Source organism: Ahaetulla prasina, chromosome 7, assembly GCF_028640845.1.
Source record: "Ahaetulla prasina isolate Xishuangbanna chromosome 7, ASM2864084v1, whole genome shotgun sequence".
NCBI classification, from domain to species: domain Eukaryota; kingdom Metazoa; phylum Chordata; class Lepidosauria; order Squamata; family Colubridae; genus Ahaetulla; species Ahaetulla prasina.
Window position 1 is genome coordinate 10,334,470 of NC_080545.1, and position 27,515 is coordinate 10,361,984.

The 27,515-nt window shown below is 43.4% G+C and overlaps 2 protein-coding genes across 7 annotated transcripts in view; one reads left to right on the forward strand and one right to left on the reverse strand.

The window, feature by feature from the left end:
- Nucleotides 1–224: 224 nt before the first annotated feature.
- On the reverse strand, nt 225–16,882 carry TIGAR (TP53 induced glycolysis regulatory phosphatase). 2 transcript variants are annotated; one of them, XM_058191069.1, is made up of 7 exons: nt 16,800–16,882; nt 10,374–10,488; nt 10,130–10,167; nt 7,482–7,603; nt 6,105–6,182; nt 4,902–5,012; nt 225–3,642 (listed from the first exon to the last, which is right to left on the reverse strand). In XM_058191069.1, the coding sequence occupies exons 2-7, from the start codon at nt 10,427–10,429 to the stop codon at nt 3,208–3,210; spliced, it is 840 nt and encodes a 279-aa protein (XP_058047052.1). In that variant the 5' UTR covers nt 10,430–10,488; nt 16,800–16,882; the 3' UTR covers nt 225–3,207. The 2 variants fall into 2 exon arrangements, with proteins under 2 accessions (XP_058047052.1, XP_058047051.1); XM_058191068.1 differs by lacking the exon at nt 10,374–10,488 and having other exon boundaries at nt 16,800–16,876.
- Nucleotides 16,883–19,446: 2,564 nt separating this feature from the next.
- CRACR2A (calcium release activated channel regulator 2A) overlaps nt 19,447–27,515 on the forward strand; it is a 73,909-nt gene continuing 65,840 nt past the window's right edge. For 3 of the 5 annotated variants that reach the window (XM_058190432.1, XM_058190434.1, XM_058190431.1), the window contains exon 1: nt 23,360–23,500. The gene's annotated coding sequence lies outside the window, so the exon portion shown is untranslated. Of the gene's footprint in view, nt 19,462–23,359; nt 23,505–27,515 lie in introns of those variants that run through there. The other 2 variants (XM_058190433.1, XM_058190435.1) reach the window with 2 other exon arrangements.

Here is a 27,515-nt window from a genome sequence, read left to right on the forward strand (position 1 = left end):
GCTGTGCTGAAGCTGACCAGGCTGTTTGCTGTTTGCTGCAAGGAGGTAAATTGCTGGGAGGCAGGAGCAGAATTTTATTTGTTTTCCTCCCCAAAAGCTAGGTGCCTCTTATGGTCTGGAGCGTCTTATAGTGCAAAAAATAGTGTAACCACATCGCATCCCGTTCTGCCATTCTCCATCTCTCATTCATGTAGCCATAGTTTTGGTCGGTTGGTTGGTTTTACCAAAAAAAACCCCACAAACCAGACTGTGCGGTTCACTTAAAAGGTGTATATTTTAATGATCTCGAAAGTAACATTATCAGAAGGAGTAACAAAAAACAACAGGCTGAAGGTTCAATAAATATAAACACGGCAAGTGTTTCGCATACATTAAAATACGGAGCAGTTGATAATTTAACAAAGGGCTAAATGTTTGGGCCGTGGGCTTGAGGTCAAACACAAAGAAAACCAACTGATGGAAAATTATGCGTCTTAAATACACATTCGGGGAAAAAAACAAGACAAGACCTCGGTTCCTGCATCTCTGAAATTTAAGAGTCAACAGCGCATGCAAGGCGAGGATGTCTGGAGGTATAGAATTTCTATCTAGGAAAAGCTAGATTTTGAATGTCAAGGCATGATGCTCCTTCTGGCATATCTCAAGACCTTTCTTCCAAAGAGGTGAGGCCACTGGCTCTTTTAATGCCATCCAGGAAAGGAAGTGTAGAAGAAGAACTTGGCTGACCTAATTGCACTTTCCACAAATACAACTCGGTGAAGTTTTACGTCTTCCTCGTCTTTGGCATGTGGGGGATAAGAACATCTAAACCATAGTAGCCATAAACCAATTTCTGAGCGTTAGTATGCAGCATAAAGACTCATGCGTTTGGTCTCCGTGTTACAGAGAAATGTCCTAACATACCTCCATGAATAAAGGACTGGGTCTCAGAACAGAATCATAACAACCCAAGTCTAATGCCCACAAGTATGAGAATGCATCGGAATAATTCACATTAGAGCGACAGCTTTACTGGCCAACGCGAGGTGACAAAGCAACAACAACAACAGTGCACCATTATTTTAATTCTCAGTAGCGACCACAGAGTAGGGGTTTAAGAACCATCGCCAGCCCCTCAATTCTCTGATGGTTTTTGGAATATGTTGCCAAAAATAACATGGAAGGTCCAACTTCATCTTGCTTATACAATAAAAATATGGTTTGGCTCGGTAGCATTTTTTATTTTTTCCAGAAGAAAAATCATATATATATATATATATGATTTCTGGCTGAATTTAGTCCTACTAAATATATATATATATGTGTGTGTGTGTGTATATTTTCTTTCAATATATATATATTGCATGATTATTCCCAGGGATAATCATAAGGCAAATTCCACTAGGGAGCTCCCTTGTGCAAATTCTCCTAAAGCAAGCTTGAATCCTGTTAGGACAACAGCAGGAGTGAAATGCTACCGGTTCGCGTGAACTGGTAGTAACAAAAGCTACCAGTTTGGGCAAACCGGTAGTTAAAAAAAAAAAAAGCTACCGGTTCACGTGAACCGGTATTTCCGACGATCAGCTGTGCCGCGCGATTTACATTCGCTAATGTAAGGAAATCCTGCTTTCTAGCAAATCTAAATCATGCGGCACAGCTGTTTTCCCCCCTCGTTGTTGCGTTTGGTGCGCACTGCGCATTCTGTGCGTTTGGCATGCACTGTGCATGCACGTGCGCAACGTGCATTTGGTGTGCACTGCCCTTGCATGCAGCACGCGTTTGCCACACACCGTGCATGCATAGGCAGCAAACTAGTGGCAACCCGCGGGGGATTTCATCACTGGACAGCACACAATTGGACTGGGACAGGAGTTTTCTGCAGGATCAGATCTGGTTTTGTTTTCTGGTTTTTTTGGTATTAAAACAGTTACTAAGGGATTCTAAAGGTGCTTTTTTTCAGGAGGCAACTGGACTGCCTTGCCTTTTTCTTTGAAGTTTTACTTCTCATCCAAGAATCTTCTTCAGCTCCGACAGGACCGTGGGGAATGGAAGGATTTATATTACTTCCAGACAGCTGGTCATTTGCATCCTTTTAGAGTTGTTGACACCACTTGGAGGACACAAATAAATCTCCAGGTGCTCCAAGGGCCCTTTAAAAGGATGCAAATGACCAGCTGTCTGCAAGGAATATAAATTCCTTCCGTTCTCCACCATCCAGTCAGAACTGGAGAAGCTTCTTGGATGAGAAGCGAAATGTCTTCAAAAGAAAGGACAAGAAAGTCCAGTTGCCTCCTGAAAAAAGCACCTTTGGGACAACCACAACCTGGATGACTGAGAATCTCTACAGAGCTAAAGGATGCTAAGTTGTCCAAATTATTTAAAACTATTAAAACAAAAGATAGGGAATTTTTTTTGTTTGTTTCTTAGGCAGAGTTACTCTGTGTCTAAACTTTCTGCTGGGATCATCCCATACTACATTCCATCCAGCAGAGGGATTCCACTCTTTTAGAGGCCTGCTCTTAAAAAGGGAAGCTAGATTACGCTCTCACTCACGGTCTGATCCTGATTAAATCGTCTAAAACAGGGGCCTCCCAACTCCCGGTCCACGGCTTGGTGGTGGTCCGTGGCCCGTTTGGAACCAGGCCGCGGAAGGGGTGGGCGAATACATGTGTGCGGTCATGCGCACAACTGCATTTGTAAAAACCCCAACCTTTCTGGACCGGTGGAAACAATGGTAGGGGGGAAGAGGGGATAGTTTTGCGCACAGCTGCATTTGCGAAAGCGGCACATGCACGCCCCAAACCATCCCCTCTCCTCCCCACACTGCTGCTGCCACTGTTTCAGCGCCGGTCCATAGAGGCGGAAAGGCTGGGGGAACACTGATCGTAAGATTCACCTGTTAATTTATACTGCAGTATTATTCAAATTCTGCCCTTTCCTTAATGGCTCCAGGAAAGCGTTTACAACAGCAATCGGTTCCAGAAACTTCTCCAGAATATCACCTTTTCCACCAGCCAATGCTGTGTTCTTTTTTTTTTTTTTTTTCCTTCAACAAGGGTCAAGAAAGACGGAGAAGCAAAACAAAAGTTTAAATTCCTTAGCGGAAAAATTCTTTCCGACATGCTACGTTTTCAAACATAATTGGAAAAAAAAAAAAGGCAATAATGCGATTCCACGCGGGGCATAAATAATTTCCTTCTGGGTTAAACGTTGTACAGCTGCGTGCGCTCAGCTGTCACTCATGTCACGTAAGTGATCGCTTCTATTGAGAAAAAGGCAGCGGATCTGAGGCGGAAGGAGGCTATCCCTCATTTCCAGTTTTACAATGAAGCGGCTAATCCCAGTATTGGGAGTAACCGAGGACAAATCGGCCTTTGTCACCGTGGCTGGCAAACTACACTGCAGGTCTGAAATGAAATAGCCAATCCAGTTTCTCATGTATGCCCCATGACTCACAACTAGGATGTTGGCTGCCAGTCCTGACGCAACTCCTTCGGAATTAGAATCCGGTCCACCGTGGTGGTTTGGCAACGAAGTGGCAGGACTTCCTTCTGCCATTTCTGTATTTGCTTCTGCGCCCGGCGAAACTTGTTTTTCTAGACATGCCTCCTGGGCAACCAGATTGCAAAGGTATCCGAAGAAATCCTTGACGCGGGCTTTCACCTGAAGGGAGAGAAAAATCAGATGAAAAGTGTGGTGGCCTGCAAGCGGAGCTGGTGGAAGATTCAGACATTGAAGAGATTGAGGAGGAACATGGGCGGCTCCTAAGGCTGTGATGTGTGCTCTGCGTCAGAGGCGGAGAGGGGGGCCAGGGCCGTCTTGACAGTTGTCAGCTGCCTTCGCAGTCAGACATCAGTAGGGCAGAAGAACAGCTGGATCCTGTTCCCAGTGTGCGCATGCGCAGAGCTGCCAGGAGAAGGGAACAGCTAAGGAACAAGGGTCGACTCAGGAGTAAAGCCACAGGTGGATGGTGAATGGCCCCTCCCATAGGGAATAAAAAGAGGAGCGAAAGGGGAGTGGAGTTTGCAGGAGGCAATTAGTTCAATTCATTAGAGTGAAGATCTGTTCCTGACTTCTTGCCAATGTGCTGACTCTGTAAACCGCTTAGAGAGGGCTGTAAAGCAATGTGAAGTAGTATATAAGTCTAAGTGCTATTTTTATTTATTCCTTCCCTTCCTCCCTCCCTCCCTTATTCCCTTTCTTATTCTCCTTCATGGTGGTGCAGTGGTTACAATGCAGTATTGCAGGCTAACTCTGCCCACAGCCTGGACTTCGATCCTGACCAGCTCAAGATTGACTCAGCCTTCCATCCTTGCGAGGTTGGTAAAATGAGGACCCAAATTTTTGTGGGCTGACTCTATAGACCACTTAAGAGAGTAAAGCACTGTGAAGCGGTATGTAAGTCTAAAGTGCTATTGCTATTGTTAAGTGTGCTGAATGTACCTAGAAGTAAATTATCTGTTTCTTAGCGATATGTGCTTGTATGTTGCTTCTGTGGATGTGGATGTGTGTGTGTGAGAGAGAAAGATTTGGCTGCTATGGCTGCACAGTGTAAAGAATATAAAAGACGTACTTGTGGGTAGAGTGTGCATATCCATCGAGGACGAGGTGTGAACCTTTTACACTTGTACCTGCAAATCCTGCATATATGAATGACCTATTTTGACTGATAGCTGTCAAAAGGATTTGCACACATGTCTAGTTGCTAGCTGCGATGTGCAAGTAAAATAGGCATCTTAGCTGCCTCTTCCTTCCCTCTGCTGCTATTCTTCTGCAGTTCAGCCTGAGTCTCTCTGCTTGCTGGAGATATTTTAGCGAGACCCTTGCTGCCTTGGGGAGTCAGCCCCCTCAGCCATTCACAAGTGCATATAGGTTCAGTCAGTCGCTTCCCAACGGATCATAAACCCCGACCGAGTCCTTACTTCATCCAGGGTTTCTCCTCCAGGAGGGGTAAAAGAGAGATATGGCTCCCCAGCTTCCTTGGCCATGGCCTTAAGATCGCTGAGAGGCCTCCCTTCCGCTACTCCGTATTTCTGTCAAGACAGGGGAGAGAATTATGTGGTGAGGGTTGCGGCAAGAATGCAGCTAGCATTTCCACGCCTGCTGCAGACACACTTCCCTTCTCCTTTGGAGAAGAAACAAAGAAAAGGAGCAACTCCTACCCTCAAAATGACGCTATCGAGCACTGCACAAGAACAGTTTTTTCCTGACTCTGCTAAACAAATAATTCCCTCAACACTGTCAAACTATTGAATAAATCTGCACTACTATTAATCTTCTCATCGTTCCCACCACCCATCTCCTTCCACTTATGACTGTATGACGGTAACTTTGTTGCTTGTATCCTTACAATTTATATTGTTTCCTACTATGACTTGATTGCTTATTTGTATCCTATGACTATCATTAAGTGTTGTACCTTATGATTCTTGATGAATGTATCTTTTCCTTTATGTACACTGAGAGCGTATGCACCAAAGACAAATTCCTTGTGTGTCCAATCACACTTGGCCAATAAAGAATTCTATTCTATTCTATTCTATTCTATTCTATTCTATTCTATTCTATTCTATTCTATTCTATTCTATTCTTGCTTATTTGTCCCCTATGACTATCATTAAGTGTTGTACCTTATGATTCTTGATGAACATATCTTTTCTTTTATGTACACTGAGAGCATATGCACCAAGACAAATTCCTTGTGTGTCCAATCACACTTGGCCAATAAAGAATTCTATTCTATTCTATTCTATTCTATTCTATTCTATTCTATTCTATTCTATTCTATTCTATTCTATTCTATTCTATTCTTGCTTATTTGTCCCCTATGACTATCATTAAGTGTTGAACCTTATGATTCTTGATGAACGTATCTTTTCCTTTATGTACACTGAGAGCATATGCACCAAAGACAAATTCCTTGTGTGTTCAATCACACTTGGCCAATAAAGAATCCTTCCTTCCCTCCCTCCCTTCCTGAAGGATCTCCTGTAGTCCCCCTAAAAGAACTGCTTGTCCCCCGACTCTTTTACTTGGAGTGGGTTTTTTTTTTCTGGAATGCTGACACGCTGCCAATGCCATGGGAACCTGGCGTTGATCTTCTATAGGGGCAAAGAAATACTTACCCGTTCTCGAAGGCGGGCATCACATTTTACAGGAATCTCTCTGCAGTGCTGGCTATTCATAAGAATTGAAGCCGTGGTCTGAAATGTTAAAATGAATATTGAAAAAAAGTTTTTTTTTTTTTAAAGTTGCATTTATTTCCAGATATTAAGGTTGACTCCTTAATAACTCTGGGTGGTTTACGATTTTTTGTTTTTTAAAAAAAGGAAATACAAATAGTCCTCAACTTATGTCCACAATTAAGCCCAACATTTCTGTTGTTTGGTGAGACAGTTCTTAAGTGAGTTTTGCCCCCTTTTTTAAACGACCTTTCTTGCCACAGTTGTGAGTTGAATCGCTGCAGCTGAGAAGTTAGTAACACGGTTGTTAAGTGAATCCACCTTGATTTTGCTTGTCAAAAGGGGATTATGGGACACTGCAACTCGCTTAAATATGAGAGAATTGCCAAGTGCCTGAATTTTGATCACGGGACTAAAAGTCATTTCTACCCCTCGCCGGTGCCATTGTGACTTTGAATGGTCACTAAATGAACTGCTGTAAGTTACAGCAGGATAATGTTGGAAGACTGAATCTGGGTCAGCCATTGGAACCAGAGGTTTACTCTCCCGAGCCTTTGAACTCATGTTGGGAATTCATTTTCAGGGAACTCCTCTCTACTAGATTATGTGCTTTGGGCTATTTTGTGAATGGTATTTATGTGGTGCCTTCCTATTGGCTGATTGGTGTGTGGATGGCTGGCGATTGGCTGTCGTTTCCTTGTGCTGCCAAGCCCTCGGTTCCTAAATACCTGATAAGCTCCACTTCAGGGGTCTCCAACCTTGACAACTTTAAGACTTGTGGATTTCAACTCCCAGAATTCCTCAGCCAGCTTTGCTGGCTGAGGTATTCTGGGAGTTGAAGTCCACAAGTCTTAAAGTTGCCAAGGTTGGAGACCCCTGCTCCAGTTGATTGACAAGGGGCCCATTTCCCAGGCTTCAATCATTTCTCTGGCTGTTTTTGTACCTGCCCGGCCAACAATCTTAGTAGCTATAAAATTGAATGTATATATTTTTTTTATCCCACCTTTATAATTTTTATAAACAACTCAAGGTGGCGAACATACCTAATGCCTATAAAATAGAATTAAAGAGTAGGTAAACTAATTAAAAATGGAAGTTTATTTTTTACCCTCTATGAATGCAACTTTTAAGACCGCATTGTTAATCAATTCACTAATCGTTACAATTTTGCAGTACTTATCACACACACACACACACACACACACACAAAATGAACTCCAAAAACAAACCCCTAGAATTATGACCATTTATCGAATTTCTACATCTCCCAACAAGTCTTAAATATTTCTTCGTGCACAATTTCACCTACAAGATACTTGCCTGCTTTGCCCGAATCAGGTCACTGGTGAAGACGTGAGTAAATCTGATATGACGGAGATACATCCCAGCTGCATTGGCTTGCTTGAACCCAGTGTCTGTGAGAGGCTCATCCAAACCCTGACCTGCAAGAGCCACCATGGGAATGTGTCCAACAGTTAGAACAAGCATCTTTTAGCCCTCATCAGCTGATACTCTCCAAAGATCAGGGAAAACATTCAGCTACAAAGAGAAGCCCTTCTAAAACAGTGGTTCTCAACCTTTATAGTGCTGCGACCCCTTTAATACAATTCCCCATGATGTGGCGACCCCTTTAATACAATTCCCCACGATGTGGCAACCCCCAACCGTAAAATTATTTTCGTTTTGAATTTATTGCGCCTGAAGCCATATTGGCTAGCGATCTGAACTGCTTGCGATTGCATTGAGGACGGAGGCATTAAAGCGGAGACTCCTCCCCTATTAAGTTTATGGCGCCTGAAGCCAGATTAGGCTAGCGATTGGGAGTGATTGCAGCTGGCTTGAGAGGGAGACATCAGAGCAAAGATTTCTCTCTTTTTTAATTCATCGCGCCTGAAGCCGAATTCGGCTAGCGATTTGAAGAGCCTGCAGTTGGCTTGTGAAGTCAAGCACTGGAGCGCGATTCTTCGACTCGCAAGTATACTTCCCATATTTCCGATGGTCTTAGGCGACCCCTGGCAAATCGTCATTCGACCCCCAATGGGGTCCCGACCCACAGGTTGAGAACCGCTGTTCTAAAAGAAGTTAGGCCAGCGATGGTTAACCTTTTTGCTGCCGAGTGCTAAAAGCACGCATGAATGCACACGTGTGTGCCCGAACCCACAAAATGCAATGCGAGCATTCACCGTGCATGTGCCCCCGCCCCCCGCATGTGCCCAGGCCCCCACATGCATGCACCTCCCTCCTGCACCCCGTTTTGGCTTCCAGGTTGGTCCGGGCGGCAGAAATGGAGTAGAAAGGTAGGGGACCCTAGTGGGGAACATGCAGAGATCGGAGAAGACCCCGTCCCCCATGCATGCAGAGAGAGATATGGAGAGAGAGGGGAGGGAGGGGAGGGAGGGAGATATCCAAACAATTTTGTGGTTCCCAGTGTTTTTTAACAACCGTTTCTCTGCCCTAATGACCGGCTGGGTAGGCATGCCTGGGGGGGGGGGGCAGGAGATCATGTGAGTGATGAGGTGTTGGCCACACCCACCCAGGTTTTGTGGCTCCCAGTGTTTTCCTTTTCTGTGGGAAACGGATCCAAATGGCTCTTTTGAGTGTTTAAGGTTGCAGACCCAAGGGGCAGGGGAACTTGTTCTCCTGGCAGATGCCCCATCTGTCACCACCTGGGACAATGCCAACCCAGGGAAGTGCACACTTCAGAAGGGATGCTTTGGAGCATGCTGTTGTGGCTCCAGCCCCCCCCCCCCCCGGCCTGGCCCCTTGCCAAAAAGTGACTCAGAGAGTGAGGGGGAAGGGCCATCGGGCCTCCCCTCTGCAGGGCTGGCCTCTCTGGCTCAGTTCCAGGAGGCAGGCCAGGTGAAGGAGGTGACGAGGCCTCTGTCTCCTGTGTCTCCCCTCGCCCAGGCAATGCTTCCAGACCCAGCTGTAGACAATCAGTCCTGGTTAGATCCCAGGTTTCGTAGACAAGAGAGGCGAAAACAAAAAAAGAAGGGGTGGGGCAGGCCTAGAGAGTGCTGAATCACTGAGCCACACCCCACAGAGTATAAAAGCAGGAGAGGCTGCTCTACTACTTTGTGACGGACAAAGCAAACTGACTGGAGAAACTTGAGCTGAACTATTTGACTGAGCATTTGGCCTGGATTGCTGTTTGTTCCTGACTTCCTGGTTGCTCCGGTAACATCAGGGAAGATAAAGAAAACCTTGGCAGACATTCGCTGGTCTGCTGCCAGAGCTGATAGCTGCCGTGGACTAAATTGCTGGCTAATTGAGTCAGTTCATGTGTCTCTCGGACTGAGGTGGGGTGGGGGGACAGAACACATGTGAAAGCACTCAGGAAGCCCACTCCTTCACATTGTGGAAGCAGGAAAGTCCGCTTTCTGGCCCCTGTGGCTGTTCCCACCTGCCTCAGATATACGTAGTACAGGTAGTCCTCAACTTACAACCGCAATCAAGCCCCCAAATTTTCTGTTGCTAAGTGAGACAATTGCCCAATTTGACGACTTTTCTTGCCACCGCTGGTTAAGTGAATCGCTCGTTTTTTGTTTTAATTTGAATTTATATCCCGCCCTTCTCTGAAGAGTCAAGGCGGCTTACATTGTGTTAAGCAATGTTTAAGTTAGTCGCACGGTTGTTAAGTGAATCTGGCATCCCCATGGGCTTCGCTTGCAAGGAGGTTGCGGAAGCTGATCACGTGACCCCGGGACAGTTGCAACCGTCTTAAATACACGCCAGTTGCCAAGCAGCGAATTTGGATCACGCAACAGTGGGAATGCTGCATCGTAAGTGTGAAAAATGGTCATGAAGTCTTTTTTTTTAACCCAGTGCCTTTGTACCTTTGAACGCTCACTTAAAGGAACCATTGCAAATTGAGGACTACCTGCAATAAATGTTCAATGTAAAATCAAATCAAGGTTCAAATAAAAGTAATGGGCTCTCTGATTTAATAACCGCCAGAAGAGACAAACCTTGCATTATCTTCTCTTTGTTGTATCTCGTTTGTCCACTGTGGGGGAAAAAAACAAACAAACAGAAACTCAAAAACAGGAGAAAAACCAATTCCGACTGAGAATTTTTAGCCAGGAATTTTTAATGTTACTCAGCCCTTACAGCACTGACTCAGCTGGGCTAGCCCAGTCTTTCCCTGGGATAACGAAACGCACAATTTTGTTACACGCCACAAACACCAACATTGCTGGTGGGGATGCTTACTGTGTAACGAAGAGGCACTGGCGCATGTTCCCTGCCCTCTCTTGAGGCCCAGGCATCGCTCCAGGGATCTACCAATGACTCCTTAACCCTGACTTGATCGCAGGGATGCACGTCACTAAAACGATCAGGAGAATTGTGAGAGATTAAGCAGCGAAAACTCATCATTTCCCTAGCTGGAAAGATTGGCACGAATCTGTATTTGGGGTTAGATACAGTGTTATATGATCAGTGAGGAAGTGTTATATGATCAAGGGGGAGAATTGGAATTACCGCGGCCTGCCAGCATCAATGCAAACAATAAAAGGGTCTAAGAGGAAATTAGAGACTAGAGGTGGCTCAGTGGTTAAGACGCTGAGCTTGTCAATCGAAAGTTCGGTAGTTCAGCGGTTCAAATCCCTAGTGCTGCGTAACTGGGTGAGCTCCCGTTACTTGTCCCAGCTTTTGCCAACCTAGCAGTTCGAAAGCACATAAAAAATGCAAGTAGAAAAATAGGGACCACCTTTGGTGGGAAGGGAACAGCATTCTGTGCACCTTTGGCATTGAGTCATGCCGGCCACATGACCAAGGAGACGTCTTCGGACAGTGCTGGCTCTTTGGGTTTGAAACGGAGATGAGCACCGCCCCCTAGAGTCGGGAACGACTAGCACATATGTGCGAGGGGAGCCATTACCTTTACCTAAGAGGAAATACCTGACATCTATATACAAAAAAACAGCAGCAAATAAATTAATTAATTAATTAATTTGCTGCTGTTTTTTTGTATATGGAAACTGGTCAAGGAGAGATTCAATGTAGAAATAAGGAGAAATTTTCTGACAGTGAGAATAGACAACAAATGGAACAGAAATTGCTTTCAGAAGTTGTGGGAGCTTCATCACTGGAGACTTTCAAGAAGAGACTGAACTGCCATCTGTCAGAAATGGTATAGGCTCTCCTGCTTGGGCAGGAGGGTTGGACTAGATGTCCTACAAGGTCCCTTCCAATTCTATTCTATTCTATTCTATTCTATTCTATTCTATTCTATTCTATTCTATTCTATTCTATTCTATTCTATTCCTAATTCATTCTATTCTACTCTACTCTTCATTAATAATGAAAAGTGGATTATGTTTATTAAGACGACTGATGAATAGATAAATGTATAGAGCTATAAACAAGATAAACAGACAACCCAATTAAAGCAATCGATACTTAATTTATTGTGCAGACAATTTCATTAGAGAAGAATTAGTGACCCAAGCTGACTCTGGCTGAGAGACGCCTACTTAGCTCTCAGTGTTAATTATCCCTGTCTTTCTCCATCAGAATTCAATACCGTTCTATAGAATTGGCTAGTAGGCAACCTTCTGCTTGTACTGGTATCAGCAAGTTGAAATCAAAATTTCAGATTAAGTCTGGATTTTTTCTTCTCGTGCTTCACTAAACAATTTGATACAACAGTAAAAGTAATCAATTGCACAAGCTAATTAAGAGTTTTGCAATGTTCATATCAAAGTATTTAAATTGTAACAGTTTAGAAAATGCTTTTAATGCTTGAGGAAAAAAAAACCAGAACTGTCCTTTGCATTCTCACTGCTGTTGATTTAAAAATCCGTAATTACAAGAACTGAATTTTTAAAACCTTTAAATATGTTAGAATTTTCCTCAGCCGCATAAGATCGTAGCTTTGGAAGGAAGTTTACTGCTTTCAACGTAAGATGATATAAATTATTTTTTTTATTGTCGGCAGCCTCTACAGTATTCAGCAGCATTTCTACATAATTATGGAAAATAAGCAAAACTGCATTCTGGAACCACGGAGTTTCTCATGTTTTTGAATTTACTAGAAAAGCTGAATGAAGTGCCTACTATGCTTGAGGGGAAGAAAATGCCGAAGATTTTGGTCCAATGGTTTTTATTAGCATCACTGTGTGCTTTTAGAGGCCATTATTCACATTTAAAGGTTGTTTGCTCTTGTTTGCTCTTCATTAGGATAATGAAATCCTAACGTGTCTAGTGGCCAAAAAATTCTGGGCAAATATAAAGAAATGGCTAGAAAAAATAACAGAACAACCAACTGAAAATAAGCCGGAAACATTTTTACTAGGAATTCTAGTTTATTTACTAGGAGAACATACACCAAAGAAAGAAAATATTTGTAAACTGCCCTGAGTCCTTCGGGAGAAGGGCAGTATAGAAATTAAATTATAAATAAATAAAATAAAAGATTTTACACATTGTAACAGCTGCACGAATAACATACGCACAAAATTGGAAACAGGAAAAGACACCAACAGACGAAGAAGTGATAGGGAAGGTTTTAGAATGTGCCAAAATGGACAAGTTAACAAAAGAAATTAAAGAGAAAGAAGAGACAGATTATTATATAATCTGGAACAAATGGTATGAATGGCTTAAGATTAGAAATAAAGGAACAAAATAAAGGGGAGAAATTAGAATTGCACAATATGTAAATAATAGGTATATAAGAACGTAGAAAAATAAAGCTATTAGTATTAGATAATTTAATGTAAATAAAGAAAATGGGATAAGAAAGAAAATAAAATAATAAATGAGAAATGGGGGGAAAGGTATAAAAGCGAAAGGCGACCACTAAGAAACAAGTAGTGTTGTTTACTACTACTACTTGTTTAAAAATAGGAGATATTTATATGTTGTGTGTTGTGTGTTTGTCAGATTGTGTATCATAATAAAATAATTTTTAAAAAAGTAAGAAATCCTAAGGTAGACTTGGGAGCGAATACAGGATCTGTGATCTCTATTTCAATCTTCAGGTTTTGCTTTGTAATAGACTTCATACACAGTTGATTAGGGAGAGGGAGTAAATTTACACAGAGTAATTTAGGTAGTTCAGAATCCAGAATAATCAAGGCTCCCAAGGACACAGGTCATTAGGAGTCCTTCCCAAAACCACAGGAGAAGAAACCCAAGATTGAAGGGGGAAAGGGTTCCTAAAAAGGAAGATTCTAAAAACCATTCCAGGAAGGGACACATTGTTTTACACACACACACACACACACACACACACACACACACACACACACACACGTCATTGTCTAAGTCTGTAAACCTGAAAGGAAACAGAGAGTAAAACTAGAAACAGATGTAGGAAGAGTACAGACAGACAAACGCAGATTAGTGAAGATGGCGTTAAGAAAACAAGTTCAGAATGAGTATAGTTAAAACTATGAGTATAGTTTTAACAAGTTTCACATCCGTTCAAAATAAAAATGTCATTATCTCACCTGCTCTGTGAATACAGCAGAACGCTAATGGATAACAAAGAGAAGACGGATAGACTGGACTCTTTTATTTTGGTCTTCTCTAAGAGATCAGCACAATTGTCAAGAGCTATTTGAAAGAACAGAATGCCCAAGCTAAAGTCAATAGGCCAGGACTGCCTACCGCCCTTGAATAAAAGGAAATCTCCACAACCAGGTAGACTCCCTCTTGGGATATTAAAGGAACTGGCTGAAGGCCTCAGCCAAATTTCCATCCATTATTTTTTTCAGAAATTCTGGAGAATGGTCAGTTACCAGATGACTGGAAGAGAGCAAACATTGTCTCTATCTTCAAAAATGAAGAAAAGGGGGACCAGAGAAATACAGTTTAAATCAATCTCGCACTGATACTTTGGAAAATCCTACGGTGGGTCATAAAGTGATTAATCTGTAAACCCTTTTAAAAATGAAAAAAGGAGTAGAAGTCAGCCTAGATTTGCCAAGAAGCATTATCAGGCTTGGCTTTTTTTTTTTTAAATGATATAGCTATAGAATGCAAGAACGTTGTGGACCTGAGGTAACTGGACTTAAAACCAGAGATTACTCAATGAAATTCAATACTGGAAGAATCAGGACAAAGGAAATATTTTTATACAGTATACAGTTCAACTTTGGAGTTTACTGTGACCTATAATGCTGGTTATCAGCTTGACTGGCTTCAAAAGGTTGGACCAATTCATAGAAGTTATGGGAATCAAAGCCTGACAGCCTCCACACCAATGGAATTCCCACTCCAGTCCATTTGCTGCGAGACTAGTAGAGTTGGTTGGTCACTGGGCAGTTAGTTGGCTACTATAAGAACAGATTGTTGGACAGGGATCCAATTTTGTAGGGTATTGTTATGTTCTTGTAATCTAAGCATTTAGCAAAAGACCTCGTGACATTCTGATTACCAAGCAAGTGAAGTATAAGTTGCATGGCAAGTTCCACATGGAAACCCATAGTTGGCTTGTAAATTATAGTCAAGGGGTGCTTATTTATATGTCTACATAAACTAAAGATGCTTCTTGGATGAGAAGCGAAGTATTTTCAAGGAAAAAAATCAAGCTGCCTTTTAAAAAGAACCTTTGGGTGCTTATCTAAAGTTCTTCATCCACTAAAATGAGGTATAGAATTAGGGTTGCCACAGGCTTTGGTTCTGATCCCAGAACTCTTCAATATTTTCAATAGTTACTTGGATGAAAGGGGAGAAAGAAAGCAGAACAAGAACACAGCTGACCCAAAATTGGATACAACAGCTAATACCCTAGAAATGGAAACAAAATTTAACACCAATGCCCTGCAGGATGGGTGATTCCTGGCGTACCTTGTAATAATACATGTAATACATGTAAAAAGAATCTGTCATAAATTCTGTGGAAATTAGCAGTGTGGAAATGTCTTTTTAAAAAGTAGCTTCAATAGAAGCATTTTTACAAATGGAAATAATGGGCAAGCACAATCCTTGTTTTATAAACTGGTAAGGGGCTATACTACTGTACTTAGTTCTAAACACCAAACTTAAAGAACCGTTCAGAGAAACTAGAACAGGGGCAGAGAAACACAATGAGAGACTAAGAAAAGTGGTTAGGTTAGACTTGAGAAAAGAAAATCACTGAGGATTTTTCAAGGGTACTACACAGACAATTCTCTGTCATCACAGAGTATAGAACCAAGAACAACCATCTCAAATTACATAAAGGAAGAGTCTGGTTGGATGCTAGAAAAATCATCCTAATGCTAAGAACGTAACTTTTTCCAGAGGAAGATATGAGCTCTTCCTCACGAGCCATATTCAAAACAAATGCAGGACAAGAGTCTTTGGGAGATACCCTAATTTGAATTTATGCGTTGAAATGCTCTTTCCAAATCAAGGATTCTCAGAAAAGTGCAGCTGAGGAACAGTTACTGGAAGCATAGTACACTAAGGTACTGCTGAAGAGGATACTACTTCTAGATACTTAGATACTTCTAGATACTTAGATATAGCACATAGATACTGACTACAAGAACAGGAACTGGAAAATATGTTTAAAGAAAACCTAAGTGGTGTCTTTAAAGTGATGGGATACTGATAAGCCAGTGATCTACATATATAAATAGATAATCAGGATATTATCGCCTTGGGGGACCAATATTATTTTTATAAATAAACTCAAGGCCGTGAGCCCTAACCCAACACACCTTCCTCCTCCTATTTTACCCAAACAACAACATCCCTGTGAGGTGGGTTGGGCTAAGAGAGAGAGAGAGGCTAGGCTCTCTGTTTATTATTTTTATTTATTTATTTATTTATTTGCATTTATATCCTGCCCTTCTCCAAAGACTCAGGGCGGCTTACACTATGTCAAGCAATAGTCTTCATCCATTTGTATATTATATACAAAGTCAACTTATTGCCCCCAACAATCTGGGTCCTCATTTTACCTACTTTATAAAGGATGGAAGGCTGAGTCAACCTTGGGCCTGGTGGGACTTGAACCTGCAGTAATTGCAAGCAGCTGTGTTAATAACAGACTGTCTTAGCAGTCTGAGCCACCAGAGGCCCCTTTTTTTAATTTTATATTTATTTTATATTTTATTTATTTATTTTGTTTATATTTATTTTATAAATAAACTCAAGGCTGTGAGCCCTAACCCAACACACCTTCCTCCTCCTATTTTACCCAAACAACAACAACCCTGTGAGGTGGGTTGGGCTAAGAGAGAGAGAGGCTAGGCTCTCTGTTTATTATTTTTATAAATAAACTCAAGGCTGTAAACCTTAACCCAACACACCTTCCTCCTCCTATTTTACCCACAAAAACAACCCTGTGAGGTGGGTTGGGCTAAGAGAGGCATTCATGGCTAAGGTGGGACTTGAACATACTGATCTCCTTGTTTTTTCCGGCCTGGTGCCTTAACCGCTAGGCCAAAACCGGCTAGATTATTCCAGAGACCCGCTCCCGTCCCTCTGGGAAGTTCAGCCTCGAGGTGACATCCACCCCGGGCTCAGGGCTTCTTCAGCGGGCTTGGCCAAACGGCTGGGTCGCCCTCTTCCCTCCCGTGCGCCACCCACAGGGCCCGGCGGAAGAGCCGCGAAGGTAGGCTGAACCCCGCGACGGCCTCATCCTTCGGCGGCCCCGCATAGCAAGCTCCCCCGGGCCCCGCCCCCCCAGATACTCACTGCCGGATGACCGTTAAACCGAAGGCGACCATACTTTCCCTCTTTGTCGATGCCGCCCGCACGAATGACGTCATGCCGGCGCGCCGCGCCCCGGGCCAATGGCGGTCGGGTGAAGTCTCGCGAGAAATGGGCGGCGGGGAAGAAGAGGTCCCCGCCCTCCTTCGGAATCGACTGGGGGAGGGGAGGGGAGGGGCGGGGCTTGCGCGCGAGCCTTTTCCTTGTTTGGGTGGCGGTTGGGAGGGTTCGTGGGGGGGGAGGAATGGCCTCTGTTGGGCAGGCTCGCCTTTGGGGGTGAGGGAAGGAGGGATGGGAGCAATGGAAGGAGGGAGGGGAATGGAAGAAATAGATGGGAGGGAGGGAGGAACGACGGAAGGAAGGAAGGGGAAAGGGAGTGGAAAGGAAGAAATGGAAGGAAGAAATAGGCAGAAGGAAGGAAGAAAGGAAAAGAAATAGGTAGAAAGAAGGAGGAAAGGAAAAGAAGAAATAGGCAGAAGGAAGGAAAGAAGGAAGGGAAAGGAAGAAATAAGTGGAAGGGGGAAAGGAAAAGAAGAAATAGAAGGAAGGAAGGAGGAAAGGAAAGGAAAAGAAGAAATAGGGGGAAGGAAGGGAAAGGAAGAAACGGGTGGAAGGGGGAAAGGAAAAGAAGAAATAGGCAGAAGAAAGGAAAAGAAGGAAGGAAAGGAAGAAGTAGGCAGAAGGAAGGAAGGGCGAAAGGAAAAATAGGTAAGGAAGGAAGGGGAAAGGAAGGAAGAAATGGAAGGAAGAAGAAGAAGAAGGAAGGAAGGAGGAAAGGAAGAAATAGGCAGAAGGAAGGAAGGGGGAAAGGAAAAATAGGTGGAAGGGTGGAAGGGGGAAAGGAAAAGAAGAAATAGGCGGAAGGAAGGGCGAAAGGAAAAATAGGTAAGGGAGGAAAGGGGAAAGGAAAGGAATAAATAGGCAGAAGGAAGGAGGAAAGGAACGGAAAGGAAGGAAAGAAAGAAATAGGCAGAAGAAGGGAGGGGAAAGGAAAAATAGGTGGAAGGGAGGAAGGGGGAAAGGAAAAGAAGAAATGGAAGGAAGGAGGTAGAGTGGAGGAAAGGAAAGGAAGAAATAGGTGGAAGGAAGAAAGAAAAGGGAGGAAGAAAGGAAAGGAAGAAATAGATGGAAGGAGGAAAGGAAATTGAAGGAAGAAACTGGCAGAAGCAAGGAAAGAGGTAGATTGGAGAAAAGGACAGGAAGAAATTGAAGGAAGAAATAGGCAGAAGGAAGGGGAAAGAAAGGAAAAAGAAAGAAAAGAAATAGGTGGAAGGAAGGGAGGGGGAAAGGAAAGGAAGGAAAGAAAGAAAGTGAAGAAAAGCAAGACAGAATAGAATAGAATAGAATTTTGATTGGCCAAGTGTGATTGGACACACAAGGAATTTCTCTTTGGTGCATACGCTCTCAGTGTACATAAAAGAAAAGATACATTCGTCAAGAATCATAAGGTACAACAATTAATGAGAGTCATAGGGAACAAATAAGTAAGTAAATCTTAAGGATACCAGCAACAAGGTTAACAGTCATACAGCCATAAGAGGAAGGAGATGGGTGATGGGAGCGATTAGAAGATTAATAATAGTGCAGACTTAGTAATTAGTTTGTCAGTGTTGAGGGAATTATTTGTTTAGCAGATTGATGGCGTTCAGGAAGAAACTGTCCTTGTGTCTAGTTGTTCCGGTGTGCAGTGTTCTATAGCGTTGTTTTGAGAGTAGGAGTTGAAACAATTTATGTCCAGGATGCGAGGGGTCTGTAAATATTTTCACAGCCCTCTTTTTGACTGGTGCAGTATACAGGTCCTCAGTGGAGGCAGGTTGGTAGCCATTGTTTTTTTCTGCAGTTCTAATTATCCTCTGAAGTCTGTGTCTGTCTTGTTGGGTTGCAGAACCAAACCAGACAGTTATAGAGATGCAGATGACAGACTCAATCATTCCTCTGTAGAACTAGATCAGCAGCTCCTTGGGCAGTTTGAGCTTTCTGAATTGGCGCAAAAGAACATTCTTTGTTGTCCTTTTTTGAAGATGTTTTTGATGTTAGGCGTCCATTTGAGATCTTGCGATATGATAGAACCTAGAAATTTGAAGGTTTCTACTGTTGATACTGTGTTGTCTAGTATTGTAAGAGGTGAAAGTATGGAAGGGTTTCTCCTAAAGTCTACCACCATATCTACAGTTTTGAGTGTGTTCAGTTCCAGATTGTTCCGGTCGCACCACAAAGCTAATCGTTCAACCTCCCGTCTATATGCGGATTCATCATTGTCTCGAATGAGACCAATCACTGTTGTGTCATCTGCAAACTTCAGTAGTTTAACAGATGGATCGTTTGAGATACAGTCATTGGTATACAGAGAGAAGAGAAGTGGAGAGAGCACACAGCCTTGGGGGGGCCCTGTGCTAAAAGATGGAAGGAGGAAAGGAAAGGAAGAAATGGGAGAAAGGAAAGGACAGGAAAAAATAGGCAGAAGAAAAGAGGAAAGGAAAGGAAGAACTAGATGGAAGGAAGGAATTGCTGAAAGAAAGAAGACTCGCGTGGCAAGCTGGGCAGGATTGCCCCTAGGTTGCAGGATACGATGGATCGGGCGTTGGAACTAGACTGCCATGCTTCCTTGGCCTTGCCAAGGGATGGGTGAGGACGGAGACAAAAGCAGGTGAGAGAAGTCTAGAGACCGGGCACTAGAAAGCTAGATCCTGGAAGGGCAACGCACGGGTGGAATGAAGCAAGAGGATACTGGAACAAGCACTGGGGTAGAGAAGAGATAACGTAGGACTGGCAATGGCAAACATACAGAGCTTAAAAAGAAAAGGAAACATATGTTAAATAAGCCACCCAGCCCTGTTCAGTCAAGAAGCACCGTTTGTTCTTGAATAAGTGAGTCTGGATGATCATTTCTGTCTTCTATGGCAGGGGTCTGCAAACTTGGCTCTTTTAAGACTTGTGGACTTCAACTCCCAGAGTTCCTCAGCCAGCAAACCCCTATTCTATGGGATCTAGCCTGCATCCTGCCTGGCTGTTCCATCACTCACAACCCACAACATAATAACGGGCCTTCCAGCTGGATGTGAAACATTTACATTTAAATCCCTCCCGGTGAATGAACCTGCTGTCAGTTCTGAATAAACAAAGTAAAAACAAATGCTAAAAAAAAGAAAGGGGGGGGGATAAAACAAGATCAACTGACAATTGAAAAACAAAAAAAAAGGCAAAATAATATTTGATGGGTGCCTAGACTAGAAGGCATTTTTGCAATTTAAGGAGATGATGTGCAAAAAACAAAAGATGAAAGGAGTGTCCTGGAGACTTGGCGTCAAAGGAGATTTCTAAGTGTCATATGAACATCATTTAAAAATCCTTTGAAAACCGAAATATTGCTCAGTTCTTAATGGATCTCTTCCTCTCCCCATAATTGCCAGTATCAAAGCCGCTTTGCAACCTTTCACAGTTAAACATGAGTGATGCAATTCATAAGCGGGTGTGTGTGTTTCAGGAAGAGCTTTGTGTTTTTAACCATTCAGCTTGTCTAAAAATTATTCTTAAATACATGACAGGTGGAAACTTTCTCTTACAAACTGGGCAATGCTTGTCATCTGGAGGACAAGTTGATTTTCTTCTGCTTATGTGCTTTCTAATTTATAGAATAGACCTGTCCTACTTTTCATAATTTGGAATACAGGCAGGCGTGGGCTGCTGGGGGTTCCCAGGAATTCAGGAGAACTTCTAGCTAAGATTCTGTGCAGTTCGAAGAACCCCCAAAGCCCACTCCTGGCTGGCCCTGCCCACCCCTCCCCTCGCAGAAGTCCCCACAGGGTCCGTTTTGGATGCAGGTAAGTGCAGGGTGCGTGCAGAGGCTTGGTGAGGGCGAAAAACGGGCCTACTGGAAGCCTCTGGAGCCCAGGGAGGGCAAAAACGTGCCCCCACCGATCGTGGTGCAGGAGGCCAACTAGGCCACGCCCATCATGGCCACGCCCACCCAGCAACCGGGCAGAGAACCCCTTGCTAAAATTTTTGAAGCCCACCCCTGAATACAGGTAAATCTTCGACTTCCTGACCACAATTGAGCCCAACAATTCTGTTTTTAAGTGAGTTTTGCCCCATTTTACAACCGTTCTGGCCACAGTTGTTAAGTGAATCACTGCAGTTGTTAAATTAGTAATATGGTTTTTAAGTGAATCTGGCTTCCCCATTGATTTCGCTTGTCAGAAGATCACAAGATGACACCCCTTCAGCACATTGTAATTTTCGATGAGAATTTGTTTTTTGTTGTTGTTGTGAAAAATAAAAACTTTTTTTTTTAGGAAAAATAAAATATGTGATCAGGTGATCCCAGGACACTGCAGCTGTCATAAATATGGGTCAGTTGCCAAGCATCTGAATTTTGATCATGTGATCATGGAGATGCTGAAAGGGTCATAAGTGTGAAAAATTGTCACAAGTCACTTTTTTCAGTGCTGTTGTAACTTTGAATGGTCATTAAATCCACTGTTCTAATTTGAGGACTACCTGTAGAAGATTTCTACCTGGACTGTGAATAACAGAGTTAGAAGGGGCTTTAAAGGTAAAGGTTCCACTTGCACATATGTGCTAGTCATTCCAGACTCTAGGGGGCGGTGCTCATCTCTGTTTCAAAGCCGAAGAGCCAGCGCTGTTCGAAGACGTCTCTGTCTTGTGCTCGGCATGACTAAACGCCAAAGGCGCACGGAACGCTGTGACCTTCCCACCAAAGGTGGTCCCTATTTTTCTACTTGCCTTTTTTACGTGCTTTCAAACTGCTAGGTTGGCAGAAGCTGAGACAAATCACGGGAGCTCACCCAGTTATGCAGCACTAGGGATTCGAACCGCTGAACTGCCAACCTTTCAATCGACAAGCTCAGCATCTTAGCCACTGAGCTACTGTTTCCCTCCTAATCCAACTCCCTGCTCAAGCAGGAGACCCTATATCATTTCAGGTAAGTGACTATCCAGTCTCTTCTCAAAAGCCTCCAATGATGGAGCACCCACAACATCTGACCACTGATTAATTGTCCTCACTGTTAGGAAGTTTCTCCTTAGTTCTAGTTTGCTTCTCTCCGTGATTAGTCTCCATCCATTGTTTCTTGCCTTGCTTTCGGGTGCTTTGGGGAATTGGTTGACCCTCCTCTTCTTTGTGGCAGCCCCTCAAATATTGGACATCACTATCATGTCACCCACAGTCCTTCTTTTCCCCCAAAATAAGAGATCCCCTGATAATAAGCCCAATCAGACTTTTTTTTTAAATTTGCATTTATATCCCACCCTTCTCCGAAGACTCAGGGCGGCTTACACTATGTCAAGCAATAGTCTTCATCCATTTGTATATTATATACAAAGTCAACTTATTGCCCCCAACAATCTGGGTCCTCATTTTACCTACCTTATAAAGGATGGAAGGCTGAGTCAACCTTGGGCCTGGTGGGGCTTGAATCTGCAGTAATTGCAGGCAGCTGCTGTTAATAACAGATTGTCTTACCAGTCTGAGCCACAGAGGCCCTTTTGAGCACATGGCAATAAGGCGAATGCTTATTTAAGAGTTCAAGGCTTCTCTGGTAATATTGTACTACTAATTAGAGCATACAAAACCTTTGCTAGACCAATTCTTGAATACAGCTCATCTGCCTGGAACCCATACTGCATATCGGGCATAAATACAATTGAGAGAGTCCAGAGATATTTTATGAGAAGAGTTCTCCACTCCTCTACCCGCAATAAAATACCTTATGCCACCAGACTTCAAATTTTGGGCTTAGACAATTTAGAACAACGTCGACTTCAGTCTGACATAAGCATAGTACATAAAATCATCTACCACAATGTCCTACCTGTCAATGACCACTTCAGCTTCAACCACAATACACGAGCAAATAATAGATACAAACTCAAGGTAAATAGCTCCAAACTCGATTGCAGAAAATACGACTTCAGTAACAGAGTGGTCAATGCCTGGAATGCACTACCTGACTCTGTAGTTTCTTCCCCAAACCTTTAACCTTAGACTGTGTACTGTTGACCTCACCCCATTCCTAAGAGGTCTGTAAGGGGCGTGCGTAAGTGCACCTGCGTGCCTACTGTCCCTGTCCTAATATTCCTTTTTACTTACTCTTTTCATGTATCCAAATTATGTTTATACTTATATATAAGATCTGTTATCTTATATATGATTGGCAAAATAAATAAATTATATATATATATAAGATAGGGTCTTATTTTCGGGGAAACACCGTAGACATCCCCAATTCCTGCTTGACTTATTAAGTAAGACATCTCCAATTACACTCTAACTTGTGGATACTAACTCCCGGCTGTGTTAGTGCCTGTCCTGTAACTGTATTTTGGGGTAGATCCATTAAATGGCCCATCAATTTTTTTAATCAGACGAGATCCTTAAAGCTTCCCTAACTTAACGGCTCTAGAAAAAAAACGCAGGCTGGGAGACACACTCATGCATATAGGCATATTGACAGGACTTAAAAAGGAGGTAGAACTGGTTAGACTCGCTCCCCTTCCGCCCACCGTTCCCTTTCTCAGCCCTACGTGTTGGTTGAGCAAGGCACTGAGTCCTCTTCTGTGCTCTTCCTTCTTCCTTTTCAGTGTCCGTAAGCTCAGGTAGACTCAAAAGATCAGGCTTCAGACTGCAGTTTGACTGCAGGAGGCACCAGCCAATACGAGAGACAGCGGTGAGTAAGTTCCCTTATCTGCTAGGGTACTTTTTCTTTCTTTTAAATACAGGCAGGTCTGCATCAAAAAGGGGGGAAAATACTCAGAAACAGAAAGAAATCAAACTTCCAAGTAGCCATTTTAGCAGTGTTTTAAGAGATGAGCGTGCTTGCGTTTATTTCCTCTGTGTTTTAGATATTGGAATGCAGCCAGTAATCCTTTTTGTGTTTCAAAGAGTCGGCGCTCGCTACGTCCTTCTGCCGATCCTGTTCAGTACAGTTTACATGTAGCTGAGAGCTAGCAGCAAGAAGAAGCAGGTTTTTCTTGAGGGAGATTTTTAAGGTTTATAGTTACGAAATTCGGAGTATTTCAAAATTATGTTGTGTTTTTTTTTGGTTCGTTTTTCCCAGCAGGCATTTTCAAAATGTTCTTTAAAAATTGCATAATCTGTAACTTTTTTTTTAAGAAAAGGAATGCACACTTGATATACACTTTAGATTGGATTAACGGAGTTGGAAGGGACCTTGTAGGTCATCTAGTCCAACCCCCCTGCCCAAGCAGGAGGCCCTACACCATCCCCGACAAATGGCAATCCAATCTCCCCTTGAAAGCTTCTAAGTGATGAAGCTCCCACAACTTCCGAAGGCAACTTCTGTTCCATGGGTTGATTGCTCTCACTTAACCTGGGAAAAGCAAAAAAACCCCCAAACCCAATTCCACAGACCTAATCCACCTCTGAACCCCGTATGTTCATAGGGGCAGCTCCGTTATTACGATGAATCAAAAGTTTACAAAAGAGACATAAAACTTTCAAGGCACCTTTCGTCAGACAATACGGTTATTATGCAGCGGGAAGTGGAGAGTGAAGACCCGTTGTTCAACTCTGTCTTATTGTTTGACTAGCTTCTGTATCAGATGGGCAACTATTGGGTGAGGAATCAAAAGAAAAAAATTACAGATGTCATAGGAACCACCTGTAAGTTATAGCCTGTTAAAGAATGAATGTTTGTGAAAACTATTTCTGTTGTGACCCAGGCCCAAGTAGGTAGTAGGAAACTCAGTCCGTGAAAAAAACAAGCGAACTTTATTTGAACAGCTGAGAATTACTTCATTCCCAGCGTCGTTCAACTGAAATTAAAACCGATTCCTCCCAACACAAATTCCTCAGTCCTATTGCAAACCTTGGTCCAATTAGGCAAACTGCCAAAGGCCTTTCTTGGCAAAAGTTCAGAGGTCACAGAAATAAATGCAAGACAGTAGACGAAGCAGAAGACAAAGCTACCAATGTTGTTTTCCAGCAAAGCCCAAACGTCATTGCTGGTCTGTTCTAAGCCTTATGGGAGGGCCAATCATCTCTTGGCCCTACTCCTGAATTGTCCTTTTTGCTTGAGCTGCTCTTGCCTTCTGGCAGCTCTTCTCATGTGCATTAGGAACAGGCCCCTCCTGTTCCTCTGCCTCACTACTATCAGTCTCCAGAGGCTTTGGAGTCCGCACCTCACTTCCCGATGGCCCTGGCCTCACCTCAGCCTCACTGCTGTCCCACTCCGTTGCCAGCTCTGTAGGCTGCTGACGGACCACAACAATTTCCTTATTGCCACGGCTAATACATTTGCTAGGATCTTGAGCTGTAACAACAGTGCCCGGTTACTTTTATCAAAAGAATGATAATCACCTGGCTCATAATTCGAAGCTTAAATAATATACCGTATATACTCGAGTATAAGCCGAGTTTTTCAGCACGTTTTTTGTGCTGAAAAACGTCCCCTCGGCTTATACTCGGGTCTATACGGCTTATACTCGAGGTTTTTTAAGCCCTCGGCTTATACTCGGATCGGCTTATACTCGGATCGGCTTATACTCGAGTTTTTTTCTTTTTCACATTTTACCGGACGGTGGGGAAGCCCTGCCGGTGCAGTGAGAGGCGGGCGGGGAGCCAGCCTTCTCAGCTGAGGAGGAGGTTTCAACCGGTAGGTGCCTCATTTCCCACCCTCGGCTTATACTCGAGTCCCCAGTTTACCCCAGTTTTTGGGGTAAAATTGGGGACCTCGGCTTATACTCGGATCGGCTTATATTCGAGTATATACGGTAAATATAAATATTACTTACAATATGGGCCTTACAATATGGGCCTCTGGTGGCTCAGACTGCTAAGACGGTCTGTTATTAACACAGCTGCTTGCAAGTACTGCAGGTTCAAGCCCCACCAGGCCCAGGGTTGACTCAGCCTTCCGTCCTTTATAAGGTAGGTAAAATGAGGACCCAGATTGTTGGGGGCAATAAGTTGACTTTGTAAATATACAAATAGAATGAGACTATTGCTTAACATAGTGTAAGCCGCCCTGAGTCTTCGGAGAAGGGCGGGATATAAATGCAAATTTAAAAAAAATCGCCCATCCTACCAAGAAGTTTCTGTTTGTAGGTGTCCTGTTGGTATGGGGGAATCTTATCCGAATTCAGCCTGCAGACTCTGCAGCGGGATAGATAGAGGTAGTCCTCGACTTAGGACCACAGTTGTGCCTAAAATGTATGTGGCTAAGCAGGACATTCGCTAAGTGAGCTTTGCCCCATTTTACGAGCTTCCTTGCCACGTTTGTTAAGTGAATCACTGCAGTTCAGTTAGCGACATGGTTGTTAAGTGAATCTGGCTCCCCCATCGATGTTGCTTGTTAGAAGGTCACACAAGGGGAATCACGCGACAGTCAGGGACGCTGCAACCGTCATACATATGAAACAGTTGCCAAGCATCTGAATTTCAATCACGTCTCCACGGGGATGCTTCAACGGTTATAAGTGTGAAAAAGGGTCACTTTTTTTTGAATGCTGTTGTAACTTTGATCGGTCACTAAGCAAGCTATTGTAAGTGGAGGACGAGCTGTAATAACAACGAATAAACCTCCATCTGAGGTCATTTCTGTCAATCTTCTGTGGAAACTTGTAACCGAGGGAGAACCCAGGCTGTGCCTTGCCACATCCAGTTAGATTGGCCACAAAGAGACTTCGTATCACAAGCCAGCATCTCTTTGGTAGACCATAGGAACACTCCGTGGAGGTGCCAATCTCTGCCAATCTATAGAATTATGCTTAAAAAGAAAAGGAAAGGAAATGTATGCTAGATCAGCAGTCACCAACTGGTGGTCCGTGGAGCACTAGTGGTCCGCAAGAAAATGTTGGTGGTCCACAGAAAAATTATTTGCGTTTTTTATATTGCTCCCATGTGACACCTCTCCTGCGCAGACTGCACTGGCTGCCTGTGGCCTTCCGGGTGCGCTTCAAGATTTTGGTAACCACCTTTAAAGCGCTCCATGGCATAGGGCCGGGTTACTTACGGGACCGCCTACTGCTACCGAATACCTCTCACCGACCCATGCGCTCTCACAGAGAGGGACTCCTCAGGGTGCCGTCAGCTAGGCAGTGCCGTCTGGCGACACCCAGGGGAAGGGCCTTCTCTGTGGGGGCTCCCACCCTCTGGAACGAACTCCCCCCAGGACTTCGTCAACTCCCGGACCTCCGAACCTTCTGCCGCGAGCTTAAAACACATCTATTTACTTGTGCAGGACTGGAGTAGATTTTAAATTTTAAATTGGTTTTATATTGGTTTTAATGGGTTTTATTATGGATATGGTTTTTTAATATAATCGGGCTATGTAGAATAAGTTTTTTAATTGCTATTTTATCCTGTATTTATATGTATTTTTATTTGCCTGTGAACCGCCCTGAGTCCCTAGGGAGATAGGGCGGTATATAAATATGATAAATAAATAAATAAATAAATAAATAAATAAATAAATAAATAAATATTGCACTAAATCAGGGGTCCTCAAACTAAGGCCCCTGGGCCAGATACGTGCAATGAACATTTGTGTTGCAGCAGAGATTCTCCCCCTTTTGGGGTCTTTTTATGTGGGTCGGAGGGAGGCAGAAATTCTGACTTGGGGTCTGCTTCGGCATCCTGGTGCGGGGCTTTGGGTGAAGACTGGAGGGAAGCGCTGCTAGTGGTGAAGAGCCAGAAGGCCTTGTTCCAGTGGGACTGCATCA

Bases quoted from the DNA above. Each gene is read 5' to 3' on its own strand.
- TIGAR (XM_058191068.1), bottom strand. From the start codon at position 16,873: ATGACGTCATTCGTGCGGGCGGCATCGACAAAGAGGGAAAGTATGGTC. The intron at 7,604-10,129 runs GTTTGTCTCTTC...TGGCTCTTGCAG, and splicing joins CAAAGAGAAGATAATGCAAG to GTCAGGGTTTGGATGAGCCT. The intron at 3,643-4,901 runs GTAAGGACTCGG...CTCTCCCTTCAG, and splicing joins GAGGAGAAACCCTGGATGAA to GTGAAAGCCCGCGTCAAGGA.